General features: G+C 47.0%; 1 protein-coding gene across 1 annotated transcript in view; it reads right to left on the reverse strand.

Annotated features, from left to right (window-relative positions):
• LOC147729732 (phosphorylase b kinase gamma catalytic chain, skeletal muscle/heart isoform-like) overlaps positions 1-19,464 on the reverse strand; it is a 229,995-nt gene that overhangs the window by 181,732 nt on the left and 28,799 nt on the right. The window contains exon 2 of the mRNA XM_086954616.1: positions 5,379-5,510. Within this exon, the coding sequence (XP_086810742.1) occupies positions 5,379-5,461 (83 nt within the window). The 5' untranslated portion in view covers positions 5,462-5,510. The remainder of the gene's footprint in view (positions 1-5,378; positions 5,511-19,464) is intronic.

Below are 19,464 nucleotides of genomic sequence, written 5' to 3' on the forward strand. Positions count from 1 at the left end.
TAGTCTCTATCAATTCAGTAATAACTAATTGTATTCACTGTTCTGTACAAGCGGGCCCATATTGCCCCTATTGCCCATAGCTATCTCCTCAATCGAAGCTCAACCATTATCGGCCTCCTTTACTAATGCTATTAAGCAGTTCATCCGCTTCCTGCACTGATCTTATGTTGTGCATTTTGTTGCTGTGCATTACTTTTAAGAATTCCGGGAATTTTAACTGAGCTACTGCGCCCAATTTTTTTAAATCTTACAGCCTCCTGCCCAACTCCCACTGCCTCTCCAGAGTGCTCCTCGAGAGATCAGACCGATCTCAAACTAGAATTTGTTTGCTCGAACTGTTTTCAGCTACAATGCAGAATTGAAAATTCTATCCTTTAAAGAGAAAGTAAGGAAATTGATGAGGATTTTCCTGGGCTTAGGTCTGTCAGGGTTCCTATGAAAAGGGTCTCTATGCACCCTCTGTATATTCCGACTGAGTTCTTCCTCTGAGTCTGCAAGCTGTAAAAAAGTCTTGAGTAAGTAGGCAATATAAGAATGGATGTCAGATCCTTCGCTACCCTCCGGAATGTTCAGAAGATGCAGGTTATTCCTGCGTGCGTTATTCTCAAGCCTCTCCATTCTGTCACTGAGGTCGACGTGCCCTGTCTTTAAAGATTGAATGTCAGATTTAACTGCCCCAAATCTTCTTTCAGTTCGCCAACAGTACTCTCAAGAGCTACAGTCCTAGATTTTATTAGGACTACTTTCTTTTCCAAGGATTCTCAGAAATTCCTAATTTCTCCTTGATTCACTGTGGATACTGCAAAGCCTTTTTTAATATCCTCGGAACGTGTAGCTAAAAGACCCTCCCAACCTGAGGGTAAAGATGACGACGATGATGCTGCTAGGGACCCCAGATCATGTTCATCATCAGGGCTGGCGGTAACTGTGGCCGTAGCTGTAACTGTAGTTGTGACTGACTCGGAGAACAGCTCAAAGAACCCTCCCCTGGATCACTTTGGAGGGCGACATCTAAGACTGCTTCCATACTGCGCTCAGAGGTCGCGACTGCTGTAAGTGCTGGTGCTGGTGCTATAGAGGTATTTAAACTTACTGAGTTCTGTTCTGGGCTCTGTCCTGTACGTTCAGCTCTTGCGCTAATAACCAGTACCTCTGGTTGAACCCTGAAATAAGAGCGCAAAGACAGTGTCACTCTGCCCAAGCTGTTAGCTCACTTGCTCTTTTGCTTCTTTGGTTTTATCGGCCTCCTTTTAACCTGGTATACCTGGAAAGCAGAGTCGCTGCTTGAGGGCACCGTTCCAGTAGTGAGGGAGGATGCTGAAATAAACCCAACAGTGGTCAAATCCTAAGATTGCTCCCCGGTATCCAGTGGGGCGTCTGTTCTGCCAGAGATGATTTTGCTGTTAATATTAGCCCTCCTTCCACTCACTGTGGCCTTTTTTGATTTGTTTTGCCCCTTCCTGATAATGGTAGTGGCTACGGCCGCAGCTTGTGGTGTATTACCCTCTTGTATGCTGCTAGAGGCTCGAGTGGTTTGACTACCAGCAGCCCCAATCCCTTGAGATGATCCCCAATGGAGAAACTAACCTCCGGGCCTCTAACTCCCCCCTTGTGCCTCGCCCCAATGTATCTATACCTGCAGCAGCTACTGCCTCGCCAGCCTTACCGCTACCCTCCTCAGTGACTTCTCATCTCTGGACCGGCTCCTGGCGAAAAAAGCTGCTGATGCTGTGATTTCTCCTAAGGTGGCCTAATGCGGCCGACTTACGCTCTCTCCGGAGATCCAGGGCTGCTTCCAGCTAGCGAGGCGGTACGGGTAGATGTTCCCCCGCCTCCTCCCTGCACATAGTGCCAACACCGTCATCCGCTCCCCCCCCCAACATTTTGCATTTGCCCATATAATGATTACACCGGACACATTGCTTATGGGAAAAGAACTGCTGCAGGTTTATTTACATACAACAAAAAGTATGCAGTTTTGTGGGTTATCTTACGGGCGATCCAAGGCAGGCAGCCCCTCGCTGCCCCGCCCGCCTAATGAGCCAGCCGGCACGGTGGGTCGACGCCCTGACAGTGCAGCACCTTGTAGATCCCCTTCCGGATCACGTGATCATGTCTTATACTCCCGCCCTTTTCAGGGCGGAGAGTGGTATGGCACACCCCCGGTTGGTCAGGCCCCAACCGCCCGAAGGACTAATGGGGCGCCGTCGCGGTTTTCCCGGAACCTCCCTGCGGCTCCAGGTCTTTGGCTCTGGCACCCCTACTGTGCCAGGCAGAGGTACCCTTACTGTACTAGTCTGCCGCAGAGGTACCCTTACTGTACCCGTCTGCCTCCAGATCGCCCTGTAACTCCGCCTGCAACACAAAAGAAAACATTAGAACATCCAAAATTGCCCACTGCCTGCACAGCTGCTGGGTACAAGGATAGGGTGGGTGCAGCAAGGCAGGCAGGCAGCAGGACGACCGGAAAAGAGGTCGACCTGGAGGCGGCAGGGGCCTAAGTACCCCGGACCGCCCCCAGGCGTCTCCTTCCCTGGAAGTACGTCACTGGTGCAACCACCCACGGGGAGGGGCTTGTGAGTCCGCCGAGAGCCTCCCCCTCCTAGGGGACAGGGGGGGGGGGCTCCGACTAGTAGGCACTAGAGGGCTGCCTTGCTGATGTCCCCCTGCGGGGGACGCTGGCAGCTGCATTCCCGGCTGCGCGGCTGACACGGAAGCCACTACGGCTGAGTAAACAACGCCCTCCTCGCAGGTAAGGAGCGGCAGGGGCGCTTAGGGCAAAAAGGACTGTATAAAGACGGTCTCCTTGTCTTAATTCAGCAAATCCAGGGTTAGCGTAGGTTTCTCCGTCCGGGATTTAGCTCATTGAGTGGCCGCAATGGGAGCTCCGGGTGCTAGCGGCTAGCGTCCGGCCGCCATGTTCCCACTCTCCGACCATGTTCAGGCACTTTTTGTGAATTAACATCCAGGCCTATAGTAATCAAATAAACAGAAGGCCTGCAGTTAATAACAGATCCCCTTCCCAAGGCCCAGGCGCACATGAACAGACCTTACTGTGGTAGGTGCTACACTGACAACCTTTATGCAAGTGTGCCATGCATTTGTGCCTGTGAGTCCAGAGGACCTCCACGAGGCTGGGTGCAATCTACTCTGCCCTCAAGGGTAAGGAAAGACCCATCAACACAGATAGCGAGCAGGGGAGTCAACCAGCGCTCCGCGTCTGTCTGATGTGCCGTCCTCTGCACAAGCGCCCACAATGATACGAGCATATGCACAAGGAAATTCCACGTATTGTGTTTTTTTGGCACAAGGCATCATTGTGCAATTGCTGTACCTATAAAGGATTTTCCTATGTGCTAACAGTGCCTGTGCTGTGGGTCTGTCTCTTATTTTGGCCACAAGAATTTTCTTTTTGCAGGTGCATAAATCCCACCACATACCCTACTCCATATCTCGATATCACTCCATCTACTGGGAGAAAGATAAGGGAGGGCACATTCCCATCAACAGAGGGTACACCTAAAGCCTGGTCAGCGGACAGTCGAGGTCCCAGATATTGTAGACTTGCCAACCTAACACCAGAGGAGCAAGTCTCTCTACATGAACCACCTGTGAAGTTTGCTCAGAACATTCCCTATCATTGAACCAAAAACAAGAAGGGATATATGACCTACTTAACAGAGAAAAAAAGTAAAGTAGGTCTTATATGTGGACATCAAGAGGAGCCTGTCTGACCAATGAGGCACATACATCAGGTAAATTAGGCGAGAAGCCAAGCCTTCTTTCATAAAACTGAGAAACAGGAGAGGTCTGGAAAATGGATTTTTTTTCTCACTTGAAACAAGCAGGTTAACCATCTCAAATCATCTGTTTTTGTTTATAATAGGAAGTTGAATACACAACTGAATGTGGTGGAGTGTACAGCATTTCATACTCTGTTGTCATGCGGAAACACCACTGCACAAACATTTGAAGGCTGGAATTACATAGAGGTGCACTTAGTGCCTTGATATGTAAAAATCACAAGTATATTGTTTACAATTCTAATTTGTTGAAGTGTTGATTCATTGAATTAGTTGTAACTTTTATTTATGCTCTTTTGTCTTCTCAATAATTTTTTTAAAGAACGAGAGTTGGGTAATAGGACAGAAGCTGCCAAGGCCAGCTGTATCTGGTGTTTTTCAACAGGGCGAGGATCTGTCCAGATTTGGTGGTGCACATGAAGGTGTCATGGGTTAGCGAGTCAGTGACAATTTAGGGAATGTGGATGAGGGCTTATCCTTGCAGAGTCTTGATGAGGAGAAGTGAAGCCCATCGCCTTTGTATGAAGTAGCTTTGAATAAGTTCACAGTGTTGAAGAGGACAGTGTGGGAGATAATGTTGAAGGATGACCAGTTGGTGGTGTGGCGGCTGGGTGTAGGTGATGGTGTGGTTGGCGATGATGAATTGGTGATGTTAGATCTGATTTTGTTAATGTTCTCTAGGAAGAAGAGGTTGATAGTGTTGGATCTGTCGACTGATAGTGGGTTATGGGATGGGATTGATAACTCGTTTGACTGCCTTAAATAGGGTTCTGTTGAATGGTTCATTGATGGTGGTCTTGGCTGTGGCGATGATGGAACGATGGTTGGAGCGGAGTGCGTTCAAGAGGGACAGGACTCTCCTGGCATTTTAAAGTTCTCCATTTCGCCTCCTGGCCTCATGTGGCATGCTTATATTTGGTATCATCTTGGTTGTATTCGGTTGCTGACGGTTTAAGCTTCGAGGTGCACATTTCCAGAGCAGCATAGTGTTCAACATAAAGATTGGCTTTGCAAAACTGAGAACTGTTGTTCAGAGGTTTAATTATTAACTTTAATTTATGCTCCTTCTTTCTTTATTTTTGTACTCCTCTTCCAATGGAAATTTCTTTGTAATATGTACAATGCTCATATTGGATTGTAACCCAAAAAGAGAGATAATATTTAATTTATAAGGACATCATTATCTGTAGTCCCGCCAAGTAAAATGCCTTTGCGGAGAGACAGTTTCATGATCACACATCACTACAGAAAAAATGGGTTTTAGTGTAGACTAGAGACTGCCACCACAAACAATCAATTTAAAACATAGGATTTAGGACACAGCATTAAGGCAATTTATGGTACATTTTAGATCGATGGGACAAAACTTACTCCAGGAATGTATCTATACGAACAAAACACACAGTTTCTCTAAGAACCTAAAAAAGAGTCACACTTCCTCAACCATGAGGATCTGCATCGACTTCAGTGGTGGAACCATCCAAGCGGTACTACTGCCCTTTCACAATAAGCACAGGCAATGGAAGTGGTACAACAACTCCAGGCATTTCTAATGAATATCTGCAGATACTTTACCTTCCAAGGATTTCTTTTGCGTCATATTTTTCATAAAATTCTTTGGCCGACACCCAGTCTGGCAACTCCTCTTCTCTGGTCATTGTTTGCTCGTTCCTGGCACAGGTCAACAAACCTCGTTGTGTCTACAAGCTGAGAACAAAAGCAAGATATAAGGAAAAAGCGTATTTGAAGATTTTGGAAACAGCAGTTCAATATACATAAGAATTGAAAGGTGCTGCTTTTCTTTCTGAGTGACTATGAAACCATGGCATTTCTTCTTTGGCGTTTAACAAGAAGCAAGTGGTTATAGCATCTGAGGTTTCTCAAATGGGTTTGCTTTTAAATTCATGTCACTTTTATTATGTAAGGAAGAGAAACAAAATAAAATAGATTGGCTACCAAACAGTTGAAGACAATATTCACACTGAAACTTCAATGCATACTCAGGGAACAAAATATATTTCACCTGTTATAAGAGGACAGAGTTTAAAAAAAAATAGGGAAGTATTTTAGTCAATATAGAAGGTAGAAGCAAAGCTGGAGAAAGAAGAGTAGAAAAAAAAATGTATATGTACACCTATTGCAAATAAATAAATTGTATTGTTTGATAAAATGATTCGTATGGCATAATCTCATTAATCCTCGGCATCAGGCAAGGATGCCCTTTGTCCCTGCTCCTGTTTGCTCTTGTGCTGGATCCCTTGGCACATTAGATCAGGAGGGATCCCATGATCTGGGGTACACCCATTTGGCACATTTAATTTACTTGTAAGTTATTAGTACAGTGGTACTACATGTTATCAGGGTCTGTAAATGAAATACTACTGGTGGGTCTGCAGCACTGATTGTGCCACCAACAGTAGCCTTTTAAACATGCCTCAGGCCTGCCATTGCAACCTGTGTGGGCTGGGTTGTAGCTTCAGGGGGTGTTTGGGGTGTTACACCACCCTAATAAATGTATTTTGTGATAAATAGTTGGGTGCAGGTGCTTTCAGTTGGATGTGGTGATGCATCTGTAGGATTTCTCCAGGACTTTTTACACACACAGACATAAACACACACACACTTTCTCATTCTCTCTGTTTCAAAACCCTTAAAAATGTTGATTATTTCATGAAATAATATGCTTTCGCTCGCTTAGTACCCGTGCCACTCATTCATCTCACTTTCTGCTGCCCGTTAAGCCTCTCTAGTGTGCCCTGCTTGTTGTGTAATGTATTTTAACATTATGTACCAGCATTAATGCTGGTAAATCAGAAGCTCACACCCACCAATCTTACTGACCGAGCTATGCCTGTCTATAAGGGCAGTTTTACACTGCCATTTCGATCTAACAAAAGCAACCTTTTGCCAGGCCCAAACCTTCCTGTTTAATACATATAAGTCACCCCTAGTGTAGGTCCTGAACAGCCCATAGGGTAGGGCGCAGTGTATTTAAAACATTGGACATGTACTTTTAACTTTTACATGTCCTGGTAGTGAAAAACTTCTCGATTTGTGTTTCACCAATGCAAGGCCTGCCTCTCCCAGAGGATAACATTGAGTTACCTTATTACATTTAATAAGCGATAACTTTTGATTGGGAGCAGGTAAAAATGACACGTTTTTTGTATAAAGAAATGTAATGTAAAATCCTCTTTATTGGTGAAGTCAGATAATAAGTCACAACTCTGAAAATGTCACTTTTAGAAACACTGACTTTGTACAATTGAAGATAGAAGATATTGAGTAGTAGATCGCTGCAACAATTACTGTTGTGTTGTTTTAGTTTTAGAATTAAACAAGGAGTGAGATTCAAATTCGAAGATTGCAGTAAATGATGATGAGGCACCGCCATTAAAACTATCATTCAAGCACAGTTAAGTTAGTCGACTTGACAATTTTTGTTTTGAAACTACAAAGGATAAGTCACCATAGGGATGATTGACTTGAACATTAGCTGTTCCATTTTGCACAATTATAGATGGTCACAAGCGCCTTGGCAAGAGGATTCAACTGACTTTAGCAAAGAATCCTAGACATCTCTTGATTAAAGACTAAGACGTCCAGTTAGAAGACCTGACAGGTACCAAGATTTTTGTCAAAAACACAATACTGCTTAAGTAGGAGAGTGAAATTAAAAGGTAGGAATTAAAACTTTTTTAATTTCAGATCACACCCAGTCAATGCCCTGAAGAGAATCCCAAGAATAATATTGGGGATCGAAACTCATCAGCACTATCTCCACTGTTTTGTTTAAATTAGAGGCACTATCTCCACCTGGGATCATATTAATGGATTGAATTCCAATCTAGGGGAATGGGTAGACAAATTCCAATCTCTGGAGTTTTAACCAGGGTTCCCAGTGGGCAGCAGCATTGATAAAGAATTCACTATTTGGAAAACGTGTTGCTTGTATTGCTGCTGCTTTAGTTTGAAATAGATGACTGTTTTATTCAAATTAGACATTTAATGATGTTTCATGTAATTTGCACTGTACTTGTATGTATTTTACATTTGCATTAAGATTTTTAAAAAATTGAATGTTTGTTTACGCTTTAAAAAGTGTTTCCCCTGCTTTTTGACATCAAAAAATAATATTGGTAAATGAATGATAAAAAATATAAATGACTATAAAAATAAATAGTGTAGACCAATATATTCAATGTTTGGTCTTAGTCTGTTTAAATAAAAAAAACAGCGTGTATGTTGACAGCTAGATACTATGTTTACTTTTAAAAAGGTAGCATTTTCTTGTCTCTAATGTTTAGTGCCTGTAGCCTGTATCCTGGGTCACATGACTAGGTGTAGTAAGCAGTTGGTCTTTCTGTGGTGCTCACAGACAGTGAATGAAACAGGCAATAGTTGTTGACGGGATGGATCTTCTCTGACCTGATAGGGGGAGACATGTTATCTACCACACTTGCATTTGAAAAAGCTTTGTGATGCGTGAGCACACTAACAAAGGTTTTGACACTGGTCTTTTGTGTCCCCAGACAGGCTGGGGCTAGGACAGGGAGGCAGGTAATTCCAAGAGCCGCTGGGGGTGGAAATGTCAAGAACCTTCTCATGCTTCAGAGTTTGCACCAGGTAAAAACATTTTACCCTTTGACCAAACTCTTCAGTACATCTCTGGACCTGTGGATACTATGGAAGAAGGACTACTGTGCTACTCTGCTGCACTCTTTGCTGAGAAGGAAGACTGGACCCAAACCTTTCATACCAGGCTGTAGTGACTCCAATCATCAGCTGACCAGTCTCTTGTGGGTCTACAGGGACATACCAAGCTCTAGAGGCTTCCCTGCATCTGACCAGCAGTCCCGGCTCACTAGACCTGCAACTGGATCTGCCTGAGCCCTGTTGGCCCCTGCCAGGGTGAGTTCCTGCTCCCCAGGAGGTGCCCCTCAGGTTCTGAAACATTGGTGTGGCATCAATAAAACTCTCTCCCCAAGACCAAGACAGTGGGAAATCCTATGTTTTGGGCTTTGCGACTGCAAACGGGCCTTTTCGTGCAGAGATATTCCTGCCCGCGCCACCCAGCAACGCAAAGCTCTGGTGAGCCCAGGCTCCTCTTCGGGCACAGCAAACGGCAGCGACACCTGGCAACGTGAGATCTTCACTTTGCGCTATAGCATTGACAGCCCACGGTAATCACCAACGCGCACCTCAATCCACGACCATCCGTGCCACTCGACAGGATGTTTGTGCTACTGAGATGACCCTCCAGGAAGGCACCCTGCTCTCCACACTACAGTGACGACCATCTGTGATGCTTTCCCTTCAGCCTCTTCCACCGTGAATGGAACTCTTCACCCTGAAGTGTTGAAGGTAGCTCTTTAGCTGGACTAACCTAGTCCCTGTATCCGGTCCATGCACCATTGCAGTTGGCCGGAACTTGTTACTTTCACCCAGTCTTGCACGACCAGATAACCACAAGTGATGCTTTGTGCTTTTAGGTGCTAAACTTACCTGAACCCACTAAAATTACATACCTTTTTGTCTTTGTCTTTGTCATTTTGGTCTCAAATAATTTATTACATTTTACTCTATTGCCCAGATGCATCATTGTAACATTTTGCGATTTCTTAATTGCGAAAATTAAGGAATCGCAATTAAGAAATCGCAAAATGCTATGCATCAAAAAATCGCAATTTGTTTTGCGATTCGGTATTTTTCCTTAATTGCGATTCACAATTTGCGAATCGCAATTAAGGAAAACCCTTCCCATTGATTCCTATGGGCCAAAAGGCCCATAGGAATGAATGGGATGGCATTCACATTTTGCAAATTTCAAATTGCGATTCGCAAAATGTGAATGCAATTTCAAGGGTGCAGGGGGGGTTCAAAGAACCCCTCCCTGCACCCCTGAAATTGAACTGTAAGTGCAATTTACACACACACATGACCCAAGGACATGTGTGTGTGTAAATTAAAACTTTCAAATATGCAACTAGTGCATGTTTGAAAGTTTTCGGTAAGTTAGCATGAAGTTCAACTTCATGCTAATTTACCCCTTCCAAATTGCGAATTCGCAATTTCAAAATAATCATGCATTGCATTTTAGAAATCGCAAAATTGCGATTTCTGAGATGCAATCGCAATTTAAGAAATCGCAAATAAATTGCGATTTCTTAAATTGCGAAAACAGCCAAAACCTTAGTGCATCCCAAAAAAGGGTTTTGCATTCGCAAACGGCCGATTTTTGCGATTCGCACCGTTTGCGAATGCAAAAACCCTTGATGCATGTGGGCAATATGTTTCTAAATTGGTGTGTGATTGTTCTTGTGTTGGGTTTTCATTACTGTTTGAAGGGCTGCATAACGTCTTTAAACATTGCATTAAATTAGCCTGACTGGTTTTTTGCCACACTACCAGAGAGTTAAGCACTTTTTAATTTGGGGCTATTTGAGTTTTACCTTAACAGAGAGGGTGGTTGCTGTTTGAGTAAGGTTTCCCCCCCTCAACCAGTAACCCCATTTCCTACACTCATTTCATACATCCTACATGAACTGAATGCTGATCAATGAATAGGAACGATAAAAAACAAGCATATCATCTTTGACTTACTGTTTGACTCTAAGTTGGACCTGTTATACATTACAGAAACACAGTTGGGATACGATACACATGAAACGAGGATATTGAAGCATCACTCATAATGGCCAACAAAGGAGAGGGACTGGTGGACAGGACCGGCTTCACAAGCGAGGAGGAGGACTCGCAGTCATCTACTAGGAATCCATGAAATGCACAACATCAGTTGCACAGTTTTCCCTCCCAGGCAGCACTGTTTTTGGGGCGGCGGGGGTGAGCAAGTCGTGTCTTTTGACTAGCAGCCCCCGAGAACAATTAGTCTGTTGGCCGCCGCCCCAGCCCCTGAATAAGTTGCCCATCAGCCACCCCCACCCCTCTTATCTACACTAGGCAGGAAACTAAGGGTCCACACTGGGTGGCAGTAGGTCTGCACTGCACAACATTCACAGAGAACGCCACCTCTTTCATGGAGCACCTGCACTTCAAAATGCAAATCTTTGAAAACTTCACCGCACCAGGATCACGAACCATCTTTAACAACCTCATCACCAACTTCATCACTCTGCTCACCCTTGACTCCAAAGCCTATATTCTCCTTGGTGACCTCACCTTTCACCTGGAAGACCTAAATGACCCCTGCTCCACAGCACTCCTCGAAAGCTTGAGCCACATCAGACTTACCTAGCTCATCTAAGAACCATCACACACAGCGGGAAAACACACTAGACCCATCTTCACCAGAAGTAACAGTATCAAATACAACACCACACCAATCAAATTGACTGACCATTCCTTCATCCACTTCCAAATCAACATACCTCAAGTCAACACCCCTTCTAGGTTAAGCCTTCCAAGTCGCAGGTGGAGCAAAATCCCAAAAGCAGAATGGCTCAGCGGACATCAACAAATGGATCTAGAACTGCCCAGACTTCCTTGTAGCCATCAAAGCAAACGAGCAGAGTAGATCAAACAAGCAGGCCATCTGATACACAGAAGACGTCCGAGACACCAAAGAACACCATAAACAGCTAGAATGTAAATGGAGAGCCAGCCACAATAGTAAAAACCACCGCAATGGAGCGCACACCGCTAGCCCCTCCTCCGGATCGCCCCTCGGGATTCTGGTACTTGTAGTTCAGTAGTGGATCACCCAGGTGGGTGCAAGTCGGTACTTGTTGGACTGATGAATCTCTAGACCCGATACATGTCCCGGGTTTTTGGGTATCGCCCGAGACATGGCTCGGGTTTCGGGATAACTTCCCTCATCAGTAGAGAAAATGGTTTAGGGGTGGAGGAGAAGGCCGCCAAACAACAGTCAATGGCCTCGATGCCCGAACCGGCACGCAGGGCAGCATCCAGGAGCCCGTCGGCTCAAAGCTCAAGGGAGCCAATTAGTAAAAACCACTGCAATGGAGCGCACACCGCTAGCCCCTCCTCCGAATCGCCATTGACTGTTGTTTGGCGGCCTTCTCCTCCACCCCTAAACCATGTTCTCTACTGATGAGGGAAGTTATCCCGAAACCCGAGCCATGTCTCGGGCGATACCCAAAAACCCGGGACATGTATCGGGTCTAGAGATTCATCAGTCCAACAAGTACCGACTTGCACCCACCTGGGTGATCCACTACTGAACTACAAGTACCAGAATCCCGAGGGGCGATCCGGAGGAGGGGCTAGCGGTGTGCGCTCCATTGCGGTGGTTTTTAGCCAGCCACAATAGCTCTGACAGATACCTATAAGGCTGCACTGAGATGCTATCACCAGCAAATTAACAACACAAAGAAAAAAGCACTAGTGGACCGCATCAAAGGAAGCTCCAACATCTGCAAGGAGTTCTTCTTGATCATAAAGGATGTCACCTCGCCCTCAGCACCTATCAACAACATCGCTGCCTCCCAACAACTCTGCAACAACCTATCCAACTTCTTCCATCGCAAAATCACAATCATATACAGCAACTTTGCAGAACAAACCCAGTGAACTCATCGCTAATTTACCCACCACCAACAAATATGGACACCTGACCAAATGTGCAACCCTCACCAGAAACGACACAGCTGGAATCATGCGGACCATCCACCCAGGAGTCCCAATGGACGCATGCCCCACCACATCTACAACATGGGAACATCACCAATCAGCACCACCCTGGTCCACATATTCAACACCTCTAGCATGCCCCCGCTTTCCTGGATGAAAGGAAACTTGCAGAAATCAACGCCCTCCTCGAAGAAGCCCACAGTCGACCCAAATCAACTTAGCAACTTCCGATCCATCTCCCTGCTCCCCTATCCAGCCACAGTGATCGAGAAAGCAATCAATGAACAACTCACAAGCCACCTTGAACTTCACCACCTTCTAGACAACACTCAATCAGGATTCAGAAAAGAACTACAGCATTGAAACAGCACTCATTACCGACACCAACAACATTCAAATCATCCTGGACCAAGGAGAAGCAGCAGCCCTCATCCTTCATACCCTCTCCATGGCCTCCCGCAACACCTTTATGAGAAGCCTCCATGAAATTGGCATACAAGGATAAGCTCTCAAGTGGATCTGTTCCTTCCTCATGGGAAGGACCCAACGGGTCAGGCTGCCACCCTTCACATCAGAGACCAAGAAACTGATATGCTGAATCCCAAAGAGATCGTCCCTCAGCCCAACACTTTTCAACATATTCACTGCACCACCTGCCAACATCATTAGATCACAAGACATCACAGTCATCTCCTACGCTGATGACACCCAATTCATCTTATCCCTGATGAATAAGACAACGACCACCAGTACCAATTTCACCAATTGCATGACCATGATAGCAGACTGGATGCAAACCAACTACCTGAAGCTCAACTCCAACAAGATGGAAGTACTAGTCCTCAGCAATAGGACCTCCCCTATGGGACTTCACCTGATAGCCTTTGGACTAGGACCAATACCCACACACACAGACCACACAAGAAATCAAGGAGTCATCCTAGAAAACAACCCCAATATGATGGCTCACATCAAAGCAGTGAGAACCTCCTGCTTCCATTCTACGCATGTTGCAAAAGATCTTCAAATGATTGCCTCAGAACACCAGACGGACTGTCACCTAAGTACTCATCCCCAGCAGGTTGGACTACGGCAACTCACTGTATGCTGGAATCTCCTAAAACAACTCCTACTCAGACTACAGACCATCCAGAACACCATTGCCAGAGTCATACCCAACCTCCCATGCTGCACCCACATCACATCGCACCCCAAGAAGTTTCACTGGCTCCCATTAACAAGTCCAGCCAATTCAAACTTCTCAAGCACACATTAAAAGCCCTACACAACACAGGACCAAAATACCTGAGCACCTGCATACACATTCACCAACACATTCATTTTCAGTTAGCTTCTGTCCTTCATTTATGTTTGCGACATTAGTGACGGTATGGGATATAGTCTGTGTGAAGCACTTTACCAATATGGCATCAGTATCGTGAACAAAGTTTGTTGGAGCTGAAATGCGATGATCGCGCCTCAGCAAGAAATTGTTTTTTAAATTGCAGCCATCGAAGTGCTGGTCCTTTCTTTGTATGTGGGAATGGAATATGGAGACATTGAATACAAATGCGGGTGCGTCACAGTGAGCCCGGCAACTCTCCTCAAAAGGAGCGCTTTACACCGGATTCCAGCAAGTACGAATGCGGGCACTTTATTCATATCCCATGACGGACCACTGCAAAATCTAGACACGTTTTGGCTGTGACAGAGTTTTGTTTACAGGAAGGTATATTCGTCCACACCTGACATTAAATAGAACTACATGCAATTTAAACACAGACAAAATAATTTCAAAATTGCCTCATAGTCTTTTTCTGGCAATCTTGCTCTGTGGGCGCAATGTATCCTTAAACAACAGCATTTTGCTTCTAGGCTGTGATACAATATGCTAATAACTCACAGTTCACAGTAATATCAGTTCCGTACAACTAAATCTCACATGTATATTCCAGAGTCAACTGCAAGATGGCAATACAAAGTGTGAACATTTATGACAAAATTAAAGGCAAATGAAATAAATGTTCGAAGTTCCCTGGTCCAACAGCTTACAGGCAGCGAACCCCTCACTGCACACAGCCTTTGGCCATGCACAGTGGGGTGTTGGCCGCACAGCTTGGCCTGCCTCCACGCCCTGTGGCCAAAACCCCAGCAGGCTGCCAACCCCACACCTCGCACAGCCTTTGGTGTGAACAGCATAGTGTTGAACACAGGGCCCGGGGACTGCATCCCTTGGTTCAAAACATATACATTAAAGGGAGAGGGACGTGCTGCCCCTTTCACATGCCCAAATTTGCCCTGAGAACCTCATCCCTGGGGCCAGTTCCAATAAAAAGGGCAGCAGGCATTGAAGCCCGCCTCCCAAAGCCTTAAAAGGCCTGGGGACTCCATCCCCAGGGCCAAATACAATTAAACGGGAGGAGGGGATGCAGCCCCCCTCCTGAGCCTTATTTAATCCCGGGGACTCCATACTTCAGAGCTGTCTACTTTTAAGGGGGGCCATGTGGCCCCCTATCCCGGTCCTTCTCAGGCTCCAGGGATACTATCCCCTAGGGCCGTCCATTTTTAAAAGGGGAGGTGGTTCCACGTGGCCCCCATTCCTGAGCCTCCTTTAGCCCTGGGGACCCCATCCCAGAAGGTCGTCCATTTTTTCAAAAGGGGTGAAGAGCCACGTGACCCACCTTCTCAAGCCTTACAAGGTCCTGGGGACCCTATCCCCAGGGCCTCATTGCATTATAAAGGGGCGGAGCCATGTGACCGCCACACCCGACCCTTATTAGGCCCCTAGGTCCATATTTTATTAAAAAGAGAAAGGGGCCACTCAGCCCACCCTCTCCAAGCTGTTTTTGGGCCTTGGGACCCAATCTCCCAGGACCCAAATTTACATATTTTGGGGAGGGGAGCATGCAGATCCCCTCCCCCGGCTGTATTCGGCCCCAGGGCCCCGCATCCCCCAGGGCCTAATGTATTTATAAGGGGAGGCCATGCGGCCCCCGAGTCCTACACAGAGGCTTAATTTAGGGGAGGGTGCACGCAGTCCCCTCTCCAAGTCTTATTTGGCCTCTGGGTCCGTATTTTTCTAAAAATTGAAGGTGGACAGGTGGCCCCGCTCCCAAGCCTTATTAGACTACAGGGACCCCATCCCCCGGGGTTAAGTAAATAATAACGGGAGGGGATTATACCCCCCTCCTTGACCCTAATTAGGCCCTAGAGACCCACCTCGGGGCCAAAATGTATATAAAAGACAACAGGACCTTAGGCCCTGGGGCCCCGTCCCCCAGGACCCAATTTACTTATTAAGGGGAGAGGGGCGCGCCTACCACCTCCCCAGCCATATTCAATCCCAGGACCCCATCCCACGTTGTCCAATTTACTTATTTAGGGGAGAGGTGAACAGCTCCCTCCCTGAGCCATTTCCAGCCCAGGGACCCCATCGCTCAGGGCCCTATGTATTTAAAAGAGGAGGGGGCCATGGAGCCCCTAACCCCATCCTCTGGGGCTGAATTTAAGAATTTAGGGAGAGGAGCAGGTGGCCACCCTCTCTAAGCTGTATTCGGCCCTGGGGACACCATCCCCTGGGGCCCTGTGTATTTATAAGGGTAGAGGGGCAAGCAGCCCCATTCCATTAACCATTATAGGCCCGGGGTAGCAGACCCCAGGGGCCAAAATCTCATCAAAAGGGAGGGTGGGCCACGCTGTCCCTATCCCCAAACAATTTGCGTCCCCTGGAAACCCTATCCCTTGGGGCCCAATGAAATGAATATGGAAAGGGGGGTGCGCATCCCCCAGTCCCGGGGCTGTTTCAGCCCGACGCCCTTTTCAGCCAGAGACCACCTCCTCTGGGGGTCACTTAGACTCCCTCCCTTTTTGAAAAGGTAGCACACCAGGGGAATGGGGCCCCCAGGGCCTTTTCAAGGCTCTGGTAGAGGGGCTGTGTGACTCTACTCCCCTTATTTGTTCATTTCGGCCCTGGGGTGGGATCCCTGGGGCCTCTGATGACTCTTGGAGGGAGGTTGTGCGACCCCCTCCCCTTTTTTGAGAAGATTAGCCCCGGGGTGGATCCCCAGTGCCTAAAGAAGTCTATGGTGATTTTGTGTTTTGAGGCCTCCTTTTTTCTCAGCCCCCACTTGACGCATCTCTCCGAAATGCTAAATGCACAATATAGTTGAAAAGCAGCACATTCTTGGAAGGTTCCGTGGAGATTTGTCAAACAGGGACAAAGCTATTAGAAAAAACAAAAAAGGGATTTCCTATGGACACCCTTACCTAACTATAACTACCCAGTGGCAACTGGTTATATTTAGAATTCCTAGAGATAGTAACTACTCAGATTTGTGCTTATGAATAATTTGCCCACTGTTTGACGAAACTCCATGGAACTTTGGAGACCTATTGGGGCATATTACCAAGCAATAGCGATAATTATCGGTATTGCTTGGTTAGAGACAAAAATTTACCGCTGAGCTGCGGCGATTTTTATCGCAGATAAACCTTGGTATTACCAGGGTTTATCGCAAATGCGATAAAAATCGGCCGCAGTGCATGAATATCACTGAAAAGTCCGCGATATTCATGCATTACCGAGCTAATGCTCTTAGCCATGTTATCCACCTCCCATTGGATAACATGGCTACGAACTGCTCAGGGCAGGTGTTAGCTTTTGGAGATATTCGAGATTAGCGCGAATATCTCCATAAGTTGGTAATAGGAGATAGCGATGTTAGCGACTGTTTCCAGTCGCTAACATCTTGGCACGCCCACGTTGCATGTCATTAGTGATAAATATCACTGACATGCAAAGTGGGGCCCAAGATGGTCGCTATCTCCTACTAGCTGTCGCTAACTGGTGTTAGCGACAGCTAGGTAATAGGGAGATAATTTTATCTCCGCTTTCTTGGCTTTTAAAGCCAAAAAAGCTGAGATAAACCCCCTTGATAATATGCCCCATTGTTTTTTATACATTGGTGGACGATGCAAAGTTTCGCAGAGATTCAATGAGGGGGTACAAAGAAAAAAGGCAGGGGTCTAAAAATGTGTTTTTCTGCCAATGAATTACCAATGCATTTTCCTTAACCTTGTACTCTGGCGTAGCGCAGAAATGGACAATCGCATTTGAATGGTCTTTGGCAGGCATTTAGTTTATGGTGCGTATTTGTTTGAGGAACATTACAACTCCGGCTGTGCCCCAGTTTCGTTTTAGCTACCGGGCGGCCATCTTTGTGTTTATTTACTTCTGCCCGTGTCTCCTCCCCGCTCCCCGCCTCCCAGCGGACCCTCCCACACACGAATACATTACTCTCGCCCCGTCCTCTCCGACTCTGTGACCATCTGGATTCCCTCCTTGGTGGTCGCTCACCCAGCACTCTGCTCGCACATCGGACGCTTTGCTCCCCGCTGCCTGCCTGCACTGAGTTCTGCTGCCTGCCTGCCTGCCCTGACATAGCGCATTGTTGCTCACTTTACAGCGCTTGGTATCGTATTCTCATATCGCACTTTACTTGCTGTACTAGCTACTTTGCTCGCGCTTGGCATCGTCTCAATCTGGCATTGTCTTTGTGCATTGATACTGTTGTAGAGCGACTTACTGCATTTGCACGATAGGCATCACAGTAGACTTTGTTTGAGGAACATTACAACTCCAGCTGTGCCCCAGTTTCGTTTTAGCTACCGGGCGGCCATCTTTGTGTTTATTTACTTCTGCCCGTGTCTCCTCCCCGCTCCTCGCCTCCCAGCGGACCCTCCCACGCTCCGCCCCCTCCACTCTCCTTTTATGCCACATGTCCACACGCGCAGCGTCCACGCGCTACGGCCGCGCCGGAGGTGCGCCAAAGGTAAGCCCGTCTACGCCCGTCCGCGCCTGGACCGCGCCCAGCGTCAGACCCTCTGGCCCCCGTACCTCCCACCCCACACGCATTACATACGATGCCACCACCCTCCTAGCCCTTAACCCCGGCCTTCCCCCCAACTGCGTCCAAGCCGCTCCCGGACACACCCATGGACCCTTCTCTTGCAACTCCTGCAAGTTCGACGGCTCAAAGAACAACTCCTCATCTACGAACACACAACAGAGATCTGACTCCAACCACCTTAATTGCATCCTACTCAACACCCGCTCAGTCCACAGACACGCCATCGACCTCTGGAACCTACTAGACACCATCTCTCCAGACGTCGCCTTCCTAACAGAAACATGGATGAACGCATCCTCTGCCCCAGACATCACCATTGCCATCCCGGAAGACTACAAGATCATCCATAAGGACCGCACCGACCAAACAGGAGGAGGCATCGCTATCGTCCATAAGAATTCCATCCGCATCTCAACCAGCTCAGACGTCAACCTCGCTAGCGCCGAACACCTTCACTTCCAGATCCACACCGACCCCAAGACCACACTTAGAGGCACCCTCCTCTACAGGCCACCAGGACCCCGTGCTCAATTCAGTGACGAGATCACTGACTTTATCACCCCACACCCCTTCCCTCCGAGGAATACATTCTATTGGGAGACCTCAACTTCCACCTGGAAAAGAGCAACGACAGCAACACCACCGCCCTCCTGGACAATCTCGCCAACCTCGGACTTAAACAACTTGTCACTACCCCCACCCACATTGCAGGTCACACACTCGACCCTATCTTCACCTCCAGCAAACATGTCTCCTTCAGTCACACCACAGCTCTCCATTGGACGGACCACAGCTGCGTTCAATTTATCTACAATAAGACCACATCCCACAACCATCCTCAACCTACTCTGCGAAGAAACTGGAACAAAATCACCATCGACCAGATCTCCTCATCGCTTCTTCAAAACCCCCCCACCCACCCCTCAAACCCCGACCAAGCAGCCATTAACCTCACCCAATGGCTATCAAACAGCGCCGACATCCTAGCACCGTTGAAAAACGTCAAATCAAACTAGGCAGCAAAAACACCTCCTGGTTCAACGATGATCTTAAGAAATCCAAGAAACTCTGTCGCTCCCTCGAAAAGGACTGGAAAAAAGACCCAAACACCAGCACCAGGGACGCCTTCAAAAACGCCATCG

This window comes from Lissotriton vulgaris, chromosome 2_1, assembly GCF_964263255.1.
Source record: "Lissotriton vulgaris chromosome 2_1, aLisVul1.2, whole genome shotgun sequence".
NCBI lineage: Eukaryota > Metazoa > Chordata > Amphibia > Caudata > Salamandridae > Lissotriton > Lissotriton vulgaris.